Source organism: Sphaerodactylus townsendi, linkage group LG03 (genome assembly GCF_021028975.2).
Source record: "Sphaerodactylus townsendi isolate TG3544 linkage group LG03, MPM_Stown_v2.3, whole genome shotgun sequence".
In the NCBI taxonomy this organism is placed as follows: Eukaryota; Metazoa; Chordata; class Lepidosauria; order Squamata; family Sphaerodactylidae; genus Sphaerodactylus; species Sphaerodactylus townsendi.
The window spans coordinates 166,908,554-166,927,020 of NC_059427.1; the positions used below are offsets into that span (position 1 = coordinate 166,908,554).

Below are 18,467 nucleotides of genomic sequence, written 5' to 3' on the forward strand. Positions count from 1 at the left end.
TTTAAAAGTTTATACCAATACATATGTTTTAAATAACATTTGATTGGTAAGGTTTTTATCCAGATTTTAAATTTAAAGTGTATTTTTGTAGCTTTAAAATTAATATCTATCTATGTAAACTCTAACCTGATCAATGACTGTTAATAAATATTGTTGAATACTGAAAGCAATGCAATTGCAGAGGACCTAAATCTAGAATTTTATGTGCATGTTAAAAATAAGATTGTAGTATGGGTACATTTTGAGTTGTTGTTAACTAATGGCCATCTTTCTGTGGATTTTAGTTTGTCACTTTTTTTGTTAGGACAAATGGAGGGCCATATTTTGTAAAGATAAAATGATGCCAATTGTGTTGGGTCCCCATTGGAAGGAAACACAGGGCATAAATAATCCAACCCGAATTTTAGGAAAAGTTGAATAAAATATTTTTCACTCTTTACTAGCTTGCCTGAGTACAATAAATTCATCAATTAATGTGAACAAATACAACTGATTCACAGAATAATATATACTCAATAAGCATGCACCAGAAACATGAACAAAACATAATCGTAATTTCAGATTAATTTCCTGGACAACTCATTTTTGCATAACAATAGATGCCAACGCATTCCTAAACAAGTAGTAAAAATGTCTAACTGCAAATGTTGCAGAATCCTTAGTCCTTTATTTCCTTTGAACACATTAGGGTTGCCAACCTCCATGTTTGCCAACCTCCATGACCATGGTGCGACCGCACTTGGAGTACTGTGTTCAGTTCTGGTCGCCACATCTCAAAAAGGATATCGAAGAGATAGAAAAAGTGCAGAGAAGGGCAACGAGGATGATTGAAGGATTGGCACCTTATGAATAGAGGCTGCAGCGCCAATCTTTAGTTTGGAGAGGAGACTTGAGGGGATATGATTGAAGTCTATAAAATTGGCGACGGTAGAAAAATGTTGACAGAGAGAATTTTTCTTTTCTCACAATACTAGAACCAGGGGGGCATTCATTGAAAATGCTGGGGAAGAATTAGACTAATAAAAGGAAATACCTCTTCACACAACGGTGATCGGTGTTTGAATATGCTGCCACAGGAGGTGGTGATGGCCACTAACCTGGATAGCTTTTGTAAAGGCTGGATGATTTATGAAGGAGAAGTCGATCTATGGCTACCAGTCTTGATCTCCCTTGATCTCAGATTGCAAATGCCTTAGCAGACCAGGTGCTCAGCAGCAGCAGCAGCAGCAGCAGCAGAAGGCCATTGCTTTCACATCCTGCACGTGAGCTCCCAAAGGCACCTGGTGGGCCACTGCGAGTAGCAGAGTGCTGGACTAGATGGACTCTGGTCTGATCCAGCAGGCCAGTTCTTATGTTCTTATGTTCTTATGTTTGGCCTGGAGATCTCCCAGAACTGCAACTGATCACCAAACTACAGAGATCAGTTCCCCTGGAGAAAGTGGCTTATTCATCCCTCCTGCAGTCCTTTCCTTTTCCAAACATTGTCCCCACCAACTATGTCCCAAAATTTCCAAGAATGTCCCAGTCTACAGTTGGCAATTCTACATTTAGTCACCTGATGAAGAAATGTGTAATAGATAAATAGCAATTACAGACAATAAACAACTCCAGTTAGAATCAGCAGGATTTAAACAGGTATATGATCAGTTTACATTAATACATTCTAGTGCAATGAGAGAGTCTCCTTTGCAACCTATTAAAGGCTTTTTCTGCACAGCACAAATAAAACATCTTGAGGATATAAAAGAAGTGTTTTGGGGAAGAACTCCATTCAGCTTTTTTCCCCAAGGATGTTTTCCAGGCTGAGAAGGGATCCCATGGGCTCAGGCCAAACCTAAAACCACCACCACCACCACCACCCCATAACCAATAAAAACACAACAACTTATTTATGGGTAAAATAAATTTGGCCATAGCCAGAGGAATTTATTAACAAGGAGTAGACAAGGAAGCAAATGGCGCAGCATGGGGGGTGTGTGTGTGTGTGGTCCAGGTATCTGGGCAGCATGAAGGAATTGACTGCAAAGGGCAAGATTGTAGTGAGACATACCAGCTGACCAATAGACCCCTTTCTGGTGCCTGTTCCAATCAGTCGCTGGGGCGCAAGCCTAGGTAGCCCCAGCCGGGCGTCCCGACCATCGGCTTGCTCCACCCCACCTCTTAATGAGGTGTTCTAACCAGGAGAGCTCCCGCCGCTCCCCCTTTCCCCAGATCACCCCCCATGCGCAATCCGCCAGCCGGCTATGACAAAACAATAGCAATAAACAAAAACAACCGTGACAAAACCGGGCGGGTGGGTGGGGGTCGTTGTCGGGCATCCAGGGCAAAGAGAGCTTGCCCCACTAGGCGCCTGCGGGCACCTGGTGATGACACGGCCCGCGGCTCTCGCAGGACCGTGTTCCTTTTGGAGCTCGGCTCCCGCGCATGTGCGGGCCGAGCTCTGAAGCTTTCGCCTTGGGGCCCTCCCAGCCCGCAATGGCGGGCCATGTACGAGCCACGGCCGCCCCTTTATTTCTGTTCAAACCACTGTATTTAAAAAACACTAAATTAGCAATCTTTACCCCCAAGATGGTATCAAGACGTTTCATCTTGCTGTGCGGAGATCAAGAAACTTCTTATTTTTCCCACCCAATTGGGAGTTCTCACTTTCATTTTTTCCACCACTTGTGCCTGCCATTTTCTGCTGCTGCAGACATCCTTTGTGCCACCCACCATTTGCTGAAGGTTTCTCACAGAGATTTCCTTTGCTTGCATCGCAGATACCTGTTTTTTCCAGTGTTTAAAGTGCATGAATATTTGTGCTGTGTAAAAAAAGCCAAAGACTCTGCACTAGACAATTTTCAAGGCTGTGCCTGTGCAAAAACCGATTAGCCACAGAGATCATCAGCATTATACTAATGTTTCTACCTCTAATAATGCAAAATTAAGGAATGAGTTCTATCTTTTGAACTATTCTCCAGCAAGCCAGACAGGGCAGCTGCATAAACATATCTTTTATTGAGAAAATATTCTTTTGATTAAGCAAGACGGAAAAAAAAACAAGGCACAAAAGAATTGACCACACAAATACTGTGGAAAGTAAGACTAACATTATCACCATTCCTAGAATTGCTTGATCATATTTTAGCTAATGATAGTTTTAAGTTAAATCAGACTTCAGCTTTTGTCTCACTTCTTTTAGAGATGATTAAAAAGGTAAAGTTTCCCCTTCAGTCGTGTCCGACCCTGGGGTACCACTGCGAGCAGTGATTTTATAGGCAAGCTGTTTTTGTGGGGTAGTTTGCCATTGCTTTCCCCGGCTATTCTTTACCCCCTAGCTATGAGCTAGGTACTCATTTACCAACCAAGGAATGGATGGATGGCTGAGTTGACCATGAGCCAGCTGCCAGGATATCTGACCCACAGGGGGCTCGAACTCCTGAGCGTGGGAGTGGCAGCACAAGCACTTAACCACTACACCACGCTGCTCCTTTAGAGATGATAAAAAGCCCAAATTACCCAAAATCTCACCAAGAGATCTCACTTCTTCTCTAGAAGACTTCCAGCTAGATAAATCTGATTTGCTTGTCACACAAATGCCTATTTATAGAAAATATTTATTTTTTCTTTGATTTATCATAATTATGTGATTATTTCTAAATATCTGGTTCATTACCACTAAATAAGAGAAAAGCAACATAAGTGCAAAAAGCCATCAGCAGGTGAATATGAGATCATCTGACAAAGCAAGATAAAAAGGCCAATCACAATTTAGAGTTGCTTTTTAAAAAAAAAACAATTAATCTAGCTTTTTTCTGTAACTGTTCCAACTGTCAAAGTCAAATTATATCTAAGCAACGGGTGTGTAATCTTGTAGTCAGCTTGCAAACTCAGCAAGAAAAAAAAGAAGTGATTTCATTTCAACCGCAACATTAATAAATATTATTCTAATGTATTTTATTTCCCGATAACAGTGACTGATATTTGTAAGGTGAAGTTTTTTAAAAGTCGTAACAGAAGGAAATAATAAACAGGCTTTTGGCCTGCTGAACCAGTAACTAGGAAGACAATAAAAGCCAAGACTGATATTCAGTATGTGTGGTCATCGTAGACTTAGGAGATCCCTTCAGTCGGTGTGGCCTTGAGCTAGTCACAGTCTGTGAATGTCACTTAATATTATTCATTTTTTAATTTATTTTTCGATTTATAGCCCGCTGCATCCCTGCAGGGCTCATAATAATGACCCACTTCTTGAAGATGCTGAAGGACAAACAGGATGTTGGGGAAACACCTCTGTCAATTAAAGCACCAATTAAAGTTAAATTAAAATCAATTAGATTTGTTCACACTAATCCAAACAGCTACTTAAGTGTGGCCAAGTGGGATTAATGGCCTTTCCCCCCTCCAAATAGCAAGCCTACACGGCACCTCCAAACCATCTTTTGAAAATCCCCTCAGGTTCAAAGGCAGATTGCTATGTGAGGCTTTGACGCGCAGAACTAGTTATACAGTCATTGAGATCCTGTCTAATTATAGCGCTTCATAATAGAAGACAAACTCTAATAAAGAGAATTTCCTTAAATGTAGGAGCATTTCACAAACTCCACAAGTTAACACCCCATTGCTTTTTCAAAGATGATGTTGCCACATATTCTGTTGTTCCTAGCATGTGATATAGGAAATAGTCTAAACACTGAGAAGATCCAAAGGAAAAGAAATGCAGGTGGGAAATAAATGATATAATCCTAGATGCCATCCATTAGCATTAAAACACACACACACACGTACAAGGAATATCAACTTTGATATTCATGTAATTTGGGACAGTGTTTTACAATTTAGGTGTAATGTGGGTGGCAAGTAGAGGCGGTTTCGTAAGAGGCGATTTCATAAGAATCTAGCAGACGTATTTTAGATCATCATGGCGGATGGATAAAAATGGCACGTCCTGAAACTCCTCTAATTCTACATGTTAATAACCCACAGGTTCAGAGTCTGGAACAGCACAACCAGGTCCTACTTACGAGGTGGAACTTCTTGAGAGAGCAAGACAATTCCCTTTCTGACTTGGATATCAAACTCATGTATGACCAGTACATGAACAAACTGAGGCAACAGATCCGATCTATCGATACTGAGAAAGAGCAGCTGGACATGGAACTTGATGAAGTGTTGGAGGCCATGGACAGCTTCCGGAGCAGGTAAGTCTCCCTTCTAGTAGTCATTTAATAGATCCTCCATATATATTGTTGAAATCTCTCCATGACATGCCACTGAAGATGCCAGTCATAGATGCGAGTGAAGCATTAAGAGCAAAAACTACCAGGTCATGGCCACATAGCCTGGAAAACCAACAGCAGCCCAAACCTCCACAACGTGTCAGTCTTTGTCCTGTATCTTTCTGGAACTAGTCCATAACCTGGCAGTCTTCGTCCTGTGTCTTTCTGGAAATAGTATGCACAGACACAAAGAGATACACTGTCCTGACTTTATATCGAATATGCGTGGATGGGTTGTGTAGATCGTGAGAGCAGTGCCGTGGGTTGGATATCTACACATGTAGAAATATATTACTTTCCATATATTACACAAGGTGGTGGGGGTAAACCTGAAATGGCCTGAAAGGGCCTGAATATGCACTAGGAGGCAGAGGCGGAACTGCCACAGGGTGCGCATTGAACTGGGCATGTGCCTGGGGGGTGAAAAATTGCCCCCCCGTGGTACCCCCCTCCCTTCCCCCCCATGGTGCCTCCCCACACACTTACCTTCGTAAAACAGTGCAGGCTGGAGAAGCGGCCTGTTCCCCTCAGGCTGAAAACGGCCCGGTGGGAACTACACTTCCCAAGATACCTTGCGAGCCCCAGGGTCTCATGGGAACTGTGGCTCCCACAAGGCCATTTTCAGCCTGAAGGGAACAGGCCGCTTCTCAGGCCTGCACTGTTTCATAAAGGTAAGTGGGGGGGGGGCTCCGTGCGGGGGTTAGAAAACACAGAGTGTGCACCAGGTGCACTCTGGCTCAGCTACACCTCTGTTAGGAGATCTATAATATTTGAGAACAGTTGAGAGGCAGCCATTTTGTGGCACCGTCATGTACCCACCGTGCCGGGTCACAATTCCAAATGTATCCACTGGCTCAAATAGTCACGGATGCCTGCCTTATTCTATTGTACTTTTTACTTGACTAGAACCAGGGGGCATTCATTGAAAATGCTGGGGGGAAGAATTAGGACTAATAAAAGGAAACACTTCTTCACACAACGTGCGATTGGTGTTTGGAATATGCTGCCACAGGAGGTAGTGATGGCCACTAACCTGGATGGCTTTAAAAAGGGCTTGGATAGATTTATGGAGGAGAAGTCGATCTATAGCAGAGTTACTAGGGAACCTGCAGCTCTCCAGATATTCCAGGAACTACAATTCCCATCCCAGCCTCTGTCAGCATGGCCACACCTTGTGGCCCATGCTGGTAGGGGCTGATAGAGGAATTGTAGTTCCCTAATTTTATCCTGAACACCTGCAGGATTCAAAGAGGTTCCGAACCAGTCTTGATCTGCCTTGATCTCAGATAGCAAATGCCTTAGCAGACCAGGTGCTCAGGAGCAGCAGCAGCAGAAGGCCATTGCTTTCACCTCCTGCATGTGAGCTCCCAAAGGCACCTGGTGGGCCACTGCGAGTAGCAGAGTGCTGGAGTAGATGGACTCTGGTCTGATCCAGCAGGCCAGTTCTTATGTTCTTATGTTCTTATGACTGTTATCCAATGCTTCCCATCCTGGCTGACCAGGCTTTTGTTCAGCAGATGACTCAGAATGGTTAGCTGATCTTTGTTTAATGAGTTCTAATTGCCCCATAATCGTTTTTGTAAGTATGCATGAGGTCTCCGAGAAGTGGCTTCTTCTAGTTGACTGATATTTGAACAATATGAGTACTAAAAGTAATTGAATAAGAGCAGTATAACAGTCAAAGGGTAAATCACATACTGTTTGTTATTAAAATAGAGTTTAAATATTCTTTACTGCTATGTTTTAACCCCAAAATCTGGTGACTTCCCCAATGCATACATGTTGTCAAACCTGACATAAAGATAGACAATTGAAATGCCTGCAATTACATCACATGAAACCAACACAACTATAAAAGAGATCAGTAGAATCAGAAACTTTGCCAAAGAAAATTGGGCAGAAAGGAGATCTAACATCTAGACCCGTGGCGGTGAACCTAGGGCACCCCAGATGTTCATGGACTACAATTCCCATCAGCCCCTGCCTGCATGGCCAATTGGCTATGCTCCATAATAGTCAAGGCAGGTGTACAACAGGTACTGTAACAAATATTACACCCATGCATATCCAACTCACTAGGTGAGTATCATTTTAACATATTCTTACTATCATAAATATACAAAAAATGTTAAGTACACCGTCAGGTATGGCTATAAAACCTCTAGATTAGGTTTTTATTTCGGCAGTCCTTTGTCAAGCCAATCTGAAATGTACAAATACAAGTGTCAATTAATCCTTTCATTTTCATATAATTAAACAAAAATCCAAAGAACCCTCCCAATGCACTTACAATTGTTGTACAAAGTATTCTTTTTCTTACCCCTCTAGGAGCAATGGCCAATTGGCTATGCTGGCAGGGGCTGATGGGAATTGTAATCCATTAACATCTGGAGTGCCATAGGTTCACCACCACTGAACTAGACTATGCATGAAATCTAAAAGAACCAAACTCTGACATGTTCTTATATCCAAGGCCTTTCATTTTCCAGAGTAACTAAACATCACATGTGGATACCTCTGTGAAATGCAGGTGAATGCCCACAGACTCCCCACACAGGACCCTGGAATCTCCGGAGACTGGGAATGGTGCCATGAGGCTCCTGTTCACGCCCTTCCACGTACCCGTTTGTACCCAGATGGGCGCCTGAACAGGGCTAGAGATTATACAAGAGGGAGTTCCACAGCAAAGAGATTATATCATTTAAACAACCTCTCTGTCATTTGCTGAGATTTCTCTGATGGAATTTGGCTGCTCGACAAGAGCGGCAGCCTGCTCCGACCTGAATCGTCAACCAGTCACAAAAATGCCTTCTTCTGCAGTTGTAAAATGGGGGGTGACGAGCAATGATGTTTGAGCCACACCAGCCGTCATTGCTATACGCAGCATAAGAGGCACAATTGGGTGTGGCACCTGGACAAGGGACTCCTGTGCCAGTGACCAGACTCCGTACTTAGCAGCTGCTTAAGCAGAGATCAGATGGCAAACGAGTCCATTTTTTTACATTACGGTGGTTGTATAGAGATCTTTGTTCCCTTCTGGGAAACATACTAAACCCCTAATCATAGTCTTAGCGAATGAAAAAGGCTCTGATAAATAGCATCCTGTCGGCTTGACTAGTGACTAATGAATTGGTTCTTCCAGTTGTTTGAAAAGCCAGCATACAAAGCATTGCAGGTATGCAGCCAAACAGAAAAGAAACATGAGGCGCAGCGGGAGTTCAAGATGTAATTACGCGTTAACATGGTGCACCGGCCTCCATGATCCATGCAGCCTCTTCTGCAACTTTTGCATGTTCCTCCTTGTATCTTTCGCTATTCCGATGCCAATCTCCTAGTAAAGCGTAAGATTACCATCTCTAGTCCCGTCCTTTGTTCCCTTTCTTTGGCAGCTCCCTACCACTAGAATTCCCTTCCAAGTATCATTTGATTTTCCTCCTCTATTACCTCATTCAAATTGCTCATGGAGGCGCATCTCCTCATTCTTGTGTCTCCTTGATGATTTTTCCCCCCTCTATGTCTTGTTTGAACTAAAGTATGAACCTGCAGACAAGGACATGCCTTGATTTCACCACGTCTAGCAACTTGTTAGTGTTTTGTAAATAAGAAGCCATAAAGATGTGCACGTAAAGCTCTGTCTTTTGGCAACCCAGTAGGGTTTTCAAGGCAAGAGACTGACAAGAGGTGGTTTGCCGTTGGCTTTCTTTGCATAACAACCTAGTCTTCTTGGGTGATCTCCCATTTAAGTACTAACCAGGGCCATTTCTGTACAAAACATTTAAAGCATTTGTCAAACATTTTGAAAAGAATCCTTTTCCTGGGATTTTGTCCGCATAGCCCTTAAAAATAAAATGTTTCAGGTAAAAATGGTTCTTTTAAAAAAAACACACAGGCATGCCTGGGTTCAGTGCTACCAAGACTCATTTCTGATTCTGATGTCGAGTGAGGAATAAAACCAGGTTCTCTAGATTACAGGCCACTGCTCTTAAACAATTCAATTTCAGTTTCAATGTCCTTTACTAGGCATTTGCAGCATAAGAATGAAAAAAAGTGAATCCAGTGTAAATAGAAGAAGAAGAAGAAGAAGAGTTTGGATTTATATCCCCCCTTTCTCTCCTGTAGGAGACTCAAAGAGGCTTACAATCTCCTTTCCCCTCCCCCCTCACAACAAACACCCTGTGAGGTAGGTGGGGCTGAGAGAGCTCCGAGAAGCTGTGACTAGCCCAAGGTCACCCAGCTGGCGTGTGTGGGAGTGTACAGGCTAATCTGAATTCCTCAGATAAGCCTCCACAACTCAAGCGGCAGAGCTGGGAATCAAACCCGGTTCCTCCAGATCAGAGTGCACCTGCTCTTAGCCACTGCTCTTAGCCACTGTGCCACTGCCAAGGAGACCTAATCCAGAACACACAACAAAAAAATTGGCTACAGCTTCAGTTATCTCAACCTCAGGGGTATTTAGCAAAAAAAATATCATTTTTCATTAGTCGAAAGAGCTGAGAACCCAACCGAGGTTAAGGCAGAAAAATCAGGCCTAAAACTATTATATTTGGGGCAAAAGAGCCAGATGTGTTCAAGGGAGTCTGTATAAGAGGGTCAGAAAGAACAATGCCAATCATACCGAAGACACAATGCCATAAAGCTCACCCTGCAAAGCATACATTTTCTTCAGGGGAATGGTTCTTTGTCATTTCTGGCATTTGCATTTCCGACCCCCCCCCCCACTCCAATAAATAATCCCATTTACCAGAATGCTACTAATGCCCTTTCCCAAAACTGCTATCTTGTTCACCCTGAGAATAAAATGTGTACATGGGTGGCAGACTTAAGAAGGGTGGGGGTGGACAAATTAATCTCTTCTTCTGTCATTGGCTTATTATTTACACCCACATATCTTCAGGGATTAATCTAAACATCTGTACCTTTTTGTGTGAGAAAGTTGTTTACTTTGCATACGGCATCCAAACAGCGTAGGAATGTTTCTTGGTGCCATTAATTCACATTAGACTTTCAGCTGGGCTTCTCTCAGTAGGAATCAAAAAGGATATTGAGGAGATAGAAAAAGTGCAGAGAAGGGCAACAAGGATGATTGAGGGACTGGAGCACCTTCCCTATGAGGAGAGGCTGCAGCGTTTGGGACTCTTTAGTTTGGAGAGGAGACGGCTGAGGGGGGATAGGATTGAAGTCTATCAAATTATGCATGGGGTAGAAAATGTTGACAGAGAGAAATGTTTCTCTCTTTCTCACAATACTAGAACCTGGGGGCATCCATTGAAAATGCTGGGGGGAAGAATTAGGACTAATAAAAGGAAACACTTCTTCACGCAACGTGTGATTGGTGTGTGGAATATGCTGCCACAGGAGGTGGTGATGGCCACTCACCTGGATAGCTTTAAAAGGGGCTTGGACAGATTTATGGAGGAGAAGTCGATTTATGGCTACCAATCTTGATCCTCTTTGATTTGAGATTGCAAATGCCTCAACAGACCAGGTGCTCGGTAGCAACAGCCGCAGAAGGCCATTGCTTTTACCTCCTGCATGTGAGCTCACAAAGGCACCTGGTGGGCCACTGCGAGTAGCAGAGAGCTGGACTAGATGGACTCTGGTCTGATCCAGCTGGCTTGTTCTTATGTTCTTATGTTCTCAATCCACTTTCAATGCACTTTGCAGCTGTGCGGAATAGCAAAAACCACTTGCAAGCAATTGTGAAAGTGGATTGAAAGTGCATAAATCTGCACGTGTGGAAGGGGCCTTTGTCTAGCATGCCAGGTGTCCCTTAGAAAAAAGAAAAGAGAACAAGTATAATGCAACAGTGCAAGCAAAAAGAAATATGATAACACTATACTACTGGTCACACAAAGTCTAAATAAAGCATGTGCAACTGTTTAATATAAAATGTTATCAAACTTAACAACACATACAGAGTGCAACACAAACAAAGTGCATACAGAGTGGACTCTTGAATATGTTGTGTATGTTGTTATGTTTGGTAGCAGCACTTCACATGACATACTTGAACATGCTTTATGTATACTTTAGGTGTCCCTTAGGCCTGTGGTCCTCAAAAGATGAAGCTGGGCTTCTTTAAGAAGTTGTATGCAATTGTGGGGAATATAAAAGTTCAAATTTTCTTTCAGTCCAGTTCTTGTCTGCATGAGGAAAGCCAAGAAAAAGAATCCATAGAGCAGAGTTCCTACAATATGTCTCCAATATGGTCGTTGTCAACCTCCACCTGGTGGCTGGAGATCTCGTGCTATTCCAAGATGAGTTCATCTGGAGAAAATGGCCACTTTGGAAGAGGGACTCTATGGCATTATATTACACTGAAGTCTTATTTGGTCATTGACCATAAATAAAGACTTCACGTCACTGAAGTCCTTCTCCTCCACAAACCCCACCGTCCTCAGGCTCCATTCCAAAAAAACTCCAGGCATTGTCCAACCTGGAGCTGGCAATCCTTGTCTCCAACAGGTGGTTTGTGTGCTGGTAATCATAGAGTATCTCATGTATCTCCTAGAAGGCCCAGGAAATGACGCAGGGTCTGCTCTAGGTTTCCCCCACCCCAGCTTTTATTTTATAGAATCTTTCCTGCATTGCTTAGCTGATATCTGGTGCTCTTCCTAGTCCATGTGCTGTGTGGAGAACAGAATAAAACTCATCAGCCTGTGAGGAAGGGGAAGTAACTGAGGACATTACTCAGAAGTAGCTTTCATTAAAGAAAAGACATTCAAGAAAAGACATTCTCCTGGACCTTAAAAAGTCACACTTCAAGCTCACGTGACTCCGCTCTCTTTCTTTCTTGTTTCAGAGCAGAAACAACACTCAGATATTTTGCAGGTCATATTTAAACTCTCCTGGTTTCCTCAAGATGTTTTGCTCAAAGGAGAACTTTGAATTTTCTCTTTAGGGGAAACTTTGATGATCAGTCTAGTCCTGGAGACTAGCAGACACCCCTCTTCCCTCAGGAACATCCCTGCAATTGGCCCAAGAACCAACTAGCTGGGCACGTTTCACACTTATTTTTAATAGCAGTGAAAAACTGTCAGCTAAAAACACCCAGAGAAGCTGGACAGTAGGAATCGGAATGTATTTCTGCCCATACCAAGGACAACCTTTCCCTTAGATCTGAAGCTCTAGATCATGGACTTTCATATTCATTCAATTTGTGGAAAATCAAAATGTTTTTCATTTAACTTAACTCATGCTAGAAGACTGTTTGGGAATTTCAGAAAGGTATCCCCAGACAGCATCAGTCAACAAGCCAAGTAATGGAGCTTTTGTTATTACACAATGATGTCTTTCCCCGAGGGAAAACAAAGCAGCAACCCAGGAGAAAAAGCTGAAGGTGCCAGCAATGGAGTTTAACAGTAAAATTAAAACGTGTGAAACTTCCTGCTTTAAATGTTGTGCTCTTTCCTTTATCACACAATGAATGAGTTAATTGTTCCCCTCCAACTTGGAATCCATTCTAGATTTCACATTCAGTCACTTTTCTGTGAGCCGTGAGCAGTCAGAGTTTTGTCCAGATGGCACCTATTTAGAAAATCCATACTGATAAAACTAATATAAACAAATCACTTTTACCAGATACATAATGAAAGTGTGCAATCTTATGCAGTCACCACAGTTGATGTCAAGTGTCTCAGGCCCTTTCCGCACAGGCCAAATACAGCACCCTGGGGACGGCAAAAACACCGTCCCTAGGGAGCTGTTCGCATATGGGGCGCAGCTGCTTCACAGTCGCGCCGCCCTCGCTCCTCCCCAGCGGCACGAGGCTGCCATTTTCCCACCTCGCTCCCCGAGCAAGGTTGTTGGAAAACGGCAAATGGCGCCATCCCTCCCCCCTTTGTCCGATCGACCTACCTTCTCTGTGACCGTCCGGCGCATCGCCGAGGCCTGGGGACACGCCCCCCCTGCCCTGCAACTCCGGAGCGGTCGCACAGGGCAGGGGGGCGTGTCTCCAGGCCTCGGCGATGCGCTGGACGGTCGCAGAGAAGGTAGGTTGATCGGACGACGGTGCTTCGCAGCACTGTCTTCCCTTTCGTTACCAGGACCGTTCATGCGAACGGTCCTGGGGGGGTCGGGTCGGCGTCATGTATGCCGACCCAACCCCCAGCGTGGCCGTGCGGAAACGGCCTTAGACTGGAGTAACTTGGCAACATAGAATGGCGCTACGAAATGTCTACTCAGTCCAACAAGCAGATATCTCTCATACTTTTCTTTTAATATTCTAATAATTCTTTCGATACTTCCTTAACCTTAGTTTGGCCCCCTTAGCACATGCAGAATAATGCATTTTTAATCCACTTCCGATGCACTTTGCAGTTGGATTTCACTGTGCGGAATAGCAAAATCCACTTGCAAACAATTGTGAAAGTGGATTGAAAGTGCATTATTCTGCATGTGCGGAAGGGGCCTTTGTCTAAGTGAATCTCTAAAGTTCATGTCAGAATTACAGCATATTCAGTTTGCCATAACTTGGGGTGTACTTGATATCTCTCTCTATACATTTCTGATGTCCATGCATGCTCTGATAAAATAAAATGCTGCACAGAAGCAATCTTGATGTAATTGTACATATGAATGCATCAAAAATGTTGTGTATCACTGATTTGTACATGCACTTCTATCCATAAAATACCACATGAAGCAGTCTTGATGCAATCATTTGTATCATCACATTGATTTCTGTTGTTGTTTGTTTATTTTTATACCCCATTCTTTCCCAACAAGTCAGGCCTAAGGCAGTTTCCAACAATGCAACAATACACAATTTAAATATATAAATACATTAGACATCCCAATGAAGAAAGCAAAAAACTAAAAACTGAATGGCACCAAATACAGCAATTATAAGGAAGGGACAAGTTAATCAATTAGGGATATTACCGTAATAAAGAAAGAAAAGGGGAGGGGAGACCAGCAAGATGGAACCCACAGCTACCCTCATCCATACGCCAGGTGGGACAACTCAATCTTGCAGGACCTGTGGAATTGTATCAGGTCCCGCAGAAGATTCTCTCCTGTAAGCAGACTCAAAGGGGCTTACAAACTCCTTCCCTGCCTCTCCCCATAATAGGCACCTTGTGAGGTAGGTAGGGTAGGGCTGAGAGAATTCTGAACAGCTGTGACTAGCCCAAGGTCACCCAGCAGGCTTCATGTGGAGGAGTGGGGAAACCAATCCCGTTCACCAGAGAAGAATCTACTGCTCATGTGGCGGAGTGGGGAATCAAACCCAGTTCTTCAAATTAAAGTCCACTTGCTCTTAACTTCTACAGCACACTGGCTCTCCCGGGTCTCCCACAGAATCCAGGTCTCCCACTATACTGCTTATTTAGACATCAGAATAAACTGCGGTTTATGCAACAAGCTCTGTTCAGTCCATCAGGCCTAACTCACAAATCCCAATTTGTGCACAGACCTGCCTTTTCCTTCTTCTCCTCTGTGTTCCAGCAAAGCACACGCTCCTTATACTGCCATCTCTACAGTCAGACAACAGCAAGGGTGATGCATCTCAACAAAGCGGGGTTTGTGAATTTAGCTGTCACAGCAAACCACAATTTAGGACAAATGGTGGTTTAACAAGCCATCTACACACCCTAATTTGACATTCTGGTTTGGAGCCGTCTCTTGGTTGATGGAAATTCACTAGACCAGCTGCATTCATCCATCACACCTAATCAGAGTTTGACCAAACTGTGGTTTATGAGCTATAGTTTATTGTGATGTCTGAACATTTGCTACGGAAAAGCACAATATTTTTTAAAAAACATTTATTACGGTTACTTTTCCTCTTTGTGTTGCATAATAGCTAATAATAGCATCAGTGCAGGGCGAACTGTCAGCCTTGTCTGGAAGCAAAGATTTGTGTCTTTGGCTGCACACCTAGTACATAGCACACCAAGACCCATTCAATTGTACATAATTTGTAAGAGTAATGCCCAGATATTTAAACTGTTTGACTTGCTCTATAGGTTTCTTGTTGATAGTCCATACCTGTCTAGAGAATCGTCTGGCGAATACCAATATTTTAGATTTCTCATAGTTGATTTCCAGTTCATTTGTCTTACAGTATTCCGCACAGCGATTCAGAAGGCTGGTGAGGCCAACCTTTGTGCATGAGAGAAGAGCAGTGTCATCCGCATAAAGCAGGGCAGGGACATGTTTAGAGCACAGTTTCGGTGCATGTCCGTTGACCTTTGAAAGAATAGGCACTAAATCGCTGAGAAAGATGCTAAACAAAATAGGGGCCAGTATGCAGCCTTGTTTGACTCCCCTAGTAGTAGGGATGCTAGATGTAAGGGGCCCATTGTATTGCATAATAGCTAGTAATAGCATCAGTGCAGGGCGAACTGTCAGCCTTGTCTGGAAGCAAAGATTTGTGTCTTTGGCTGCACACCTAGTACATAGCACACCAAGACCCATTCAATTGTACATAATTTGTAAGAGTAATGCCCAGATATTTAAACTGTTTGACTTGCTCTATAGGTTTCTTGTTGATAGTCCATACCTGTCTAGAGAATCGTCTGGCGAATACCAATATTTTAGATTTCTCATAGTTGATTTCCAGTTCATTTGTCTTACAGTATTCCGCACAGCGATTCAGAAGGCTGGTGAGGCCAACCTTTGTGCATGAGAGAAGAGCAGTGTCATCCGCATAAAGCAGGGCAGGGACATGTTTAGAGCACAGTTTCGGTGCATGTCCGTTGACCTTTGAAAGAATAGGCACTAAATCGCTGAGAAAGATGCTAAACAAAATAGGGGCCAGTATGCAGCCTTGTTTGACTCCCCTAGTAGTAGGGATGCTAGATGTAAGGGGCCCATTGTATTGCATAATAGCTAGTAATAGCATCAGTGCAGGGCGAACTGTCAGCCTTGTCTGGAAGCAAAGATTTGTGTCTTTGGTTGCACACCTAGTACATAGCGCACCAAGACCCATTCAATTGTACATAATAATAGTCAGCCAATATGCAGCTGCAGAGACACAGGTGTGCAAGATGAATAATCCTATATGATTTGAAATATCGTGTGTGGGGGTGGGGCGGGGAGGCACATGGCGAGCAGGGCAAGAATATCACCTTATACCCGTTCCAATATTAATATTTTACTGTCCTACAAATACCACAACTGCCGCTTGTCAGAAAAAGAGAATCAGACTTCTGCTGGACCAGAAGTTCTCAGCCAGAAGTTCCCCCTCTGATAAACCTGAAAATTGACTTAAGAATATGATTGCGTTCTTCAGGGGAACCTTCCACCAGATCAGGGGTAGGGAACCTTTAACACTCAAAGAGCCATTTGGACCCGTTTTCCATGGGAAAAGAAACACTTGGAGCCGCAAATAATTTTTGATATTTAAAATAAAGATAACACTGTATATATTGGGTTTTTTAACCTTTTACTCCGCACATTCTGAGAAGCGCATGGATGCATCCGCCCTGCTGCCTGCAGAGCGGGCAAGGATGGGGCCGGCGGCTCAGCTCGTGGAGCCGCAGTGCAAGGGCAGAAGAGCCGCATGTGGCTCTCGAGCCGCAGGTTCCCTACCCCTGCACCAGATGATCCCCCCGATCCCGCCCAGCTCATTTGCTTATCAGTGCCTCACATACACGTGGTTCTCCATGAGGAGTTCCAGTTGCTGAAATTGGCGGGGACGTTTACCTTCTGCAAAAGTCATCTCGTAAATGCAATTCCTTGATACCCAAGCCTCTTCTGCAATCATTTCTGGTTTAGAGCCGGTGGGTGCATTGGTATATTTTGCTCAGGAAGAGCTCTACGGTCCTGTCAAAATGGATGAGCATGGTATGTGTGTTCCTTCTCCCCCCCCCCCACCCCTTCCCGAGAAAAATTATGTCACAACCTTGCAACGCCTCTTTCGTACCTCTCTCTGGGTGGTCTGAGGCCTGTCGGTATTGGAATGAGGTTCAAAAGAGGATGGAGAAGCATGAGGTAGGGTGTAATTAAAGCTAAACACGTATGCCCTGGCTGTACGTCGAACATCCCAGGTAAAGGGCAGACAAACCAGAAGAACCAACATTTCTGCCACTCTCCTTGGGACGGGGCTTATGAAATAGGTAGCTCCCAGGGCGGAGAGGAGATTCTGTCACCACCCATTCAGTATTTGGAAGAACTGCCTCTTCATTATGCCGCAGGGCTGTTTCTGTTGGTTAGTTCGCTTATGATCGTTCGAGCTCTGTGTGCATTGCTGCAGCAGGGAATTCAGAGTCTGAACAACGCTCATGCCCAAGAGCTAGCCTAGGCCCCTTCTGCACATGCAGAATAATGCATTTTCAATCCACTTTCAAAGCACTTTGCAGCTGGATTTTGCTGTGCAGAATAGCAAAATCCACTTACAATTGTGAAAGTGGATTGAAAGCGCATTATTCTGCATGTACGGAAGGAGCCCTAGCCAGCTAGCTGGATCTGTCCCTGTTCAGGCCTTGGAGTCATCCTGAGGCACAGAAAAGAACAGGAGTTTATAGATAACCACCTGATCCTGGCGGTTTTCTCCCAGGGGAAACGGGAAGTGCCTGTTGTCCTGCAGGGGTAGACAAACCAGGTGGCCATATCTCTCCCTATCACCGACCTTGGGCGCCTAAGCTCCAACACACATTTTCACACATTCATCGGGAAAACAGGGGAAGGGAATCTTCAGGGATAAAGGGGTCAGCAAAAGCCAGGTCTGGCAGAACTGGCTTTCTAACGCTGGGTGCTTCGCTGCCTTTCAATAAACTCCACTGATCAAGAGACCTAACACCTGCTTAGTGTCTGAGATCTCATGAGATCAGCCTAGCCTGGGCCATCCAGGCACCAACACAGCTATTAGTTCAGAATATAAAGACAGCATGACAGAGTGGAAAGCCGAGCCCTCTAAACAGGGCAATTAAACCTTCCAATGTGTTCAGAGTTTGCCTCAAGGGCCCTGTGGGATCTGCGTGATACCCAGAGGCTACACCCTGTCACTTCTCTGCTGAGATCTCTCGCATGCATAAAACTGCAGGCTGTCCACCCCACAAAATGGAGCGGCCCTGCTTCCATCCCATCAGCATCTTCACAAACCTGTTTAAAACCACCCACAGGGATTTAGCCTCTTCCGGGAACCTGAGCTCATGGGACATCAGCTTGTCCATCCAGTTATGTTAGCCTTGGAATTGCTGGCATAGTTTTCTTGCAGCTAGTTTGGTCCACTTTACAATATCCCTCCAGGGTTCTTTCTGGGGT

At 44.0% G+C, this 18,467-nt stretch overlaps 1 protein-coding gene across 1 annotated transcript in view; it reads right to left on the minus strand.

The window, feature by feature from the left end:
* Positions 1-17,679: 17,679 nt before the first annotated feature.
* The window catches only part of LOC125427996 (plasma membrane calcium-transporting ATPase 3-like), a 28,314-nt gene continuing 27,526 nt past the window's right edge, over positions 17,680-18,467 (minus strand). The window contains exon 6 of the mRNA XM_048487570.1: positions 17,680-17,697. Coding sequence (XP_048343527.1) covers positions 17,680-17,697 — 18 coding nt within the window. The remainder of the gene's footprint in view (positions 17,698-18,467) is intronic.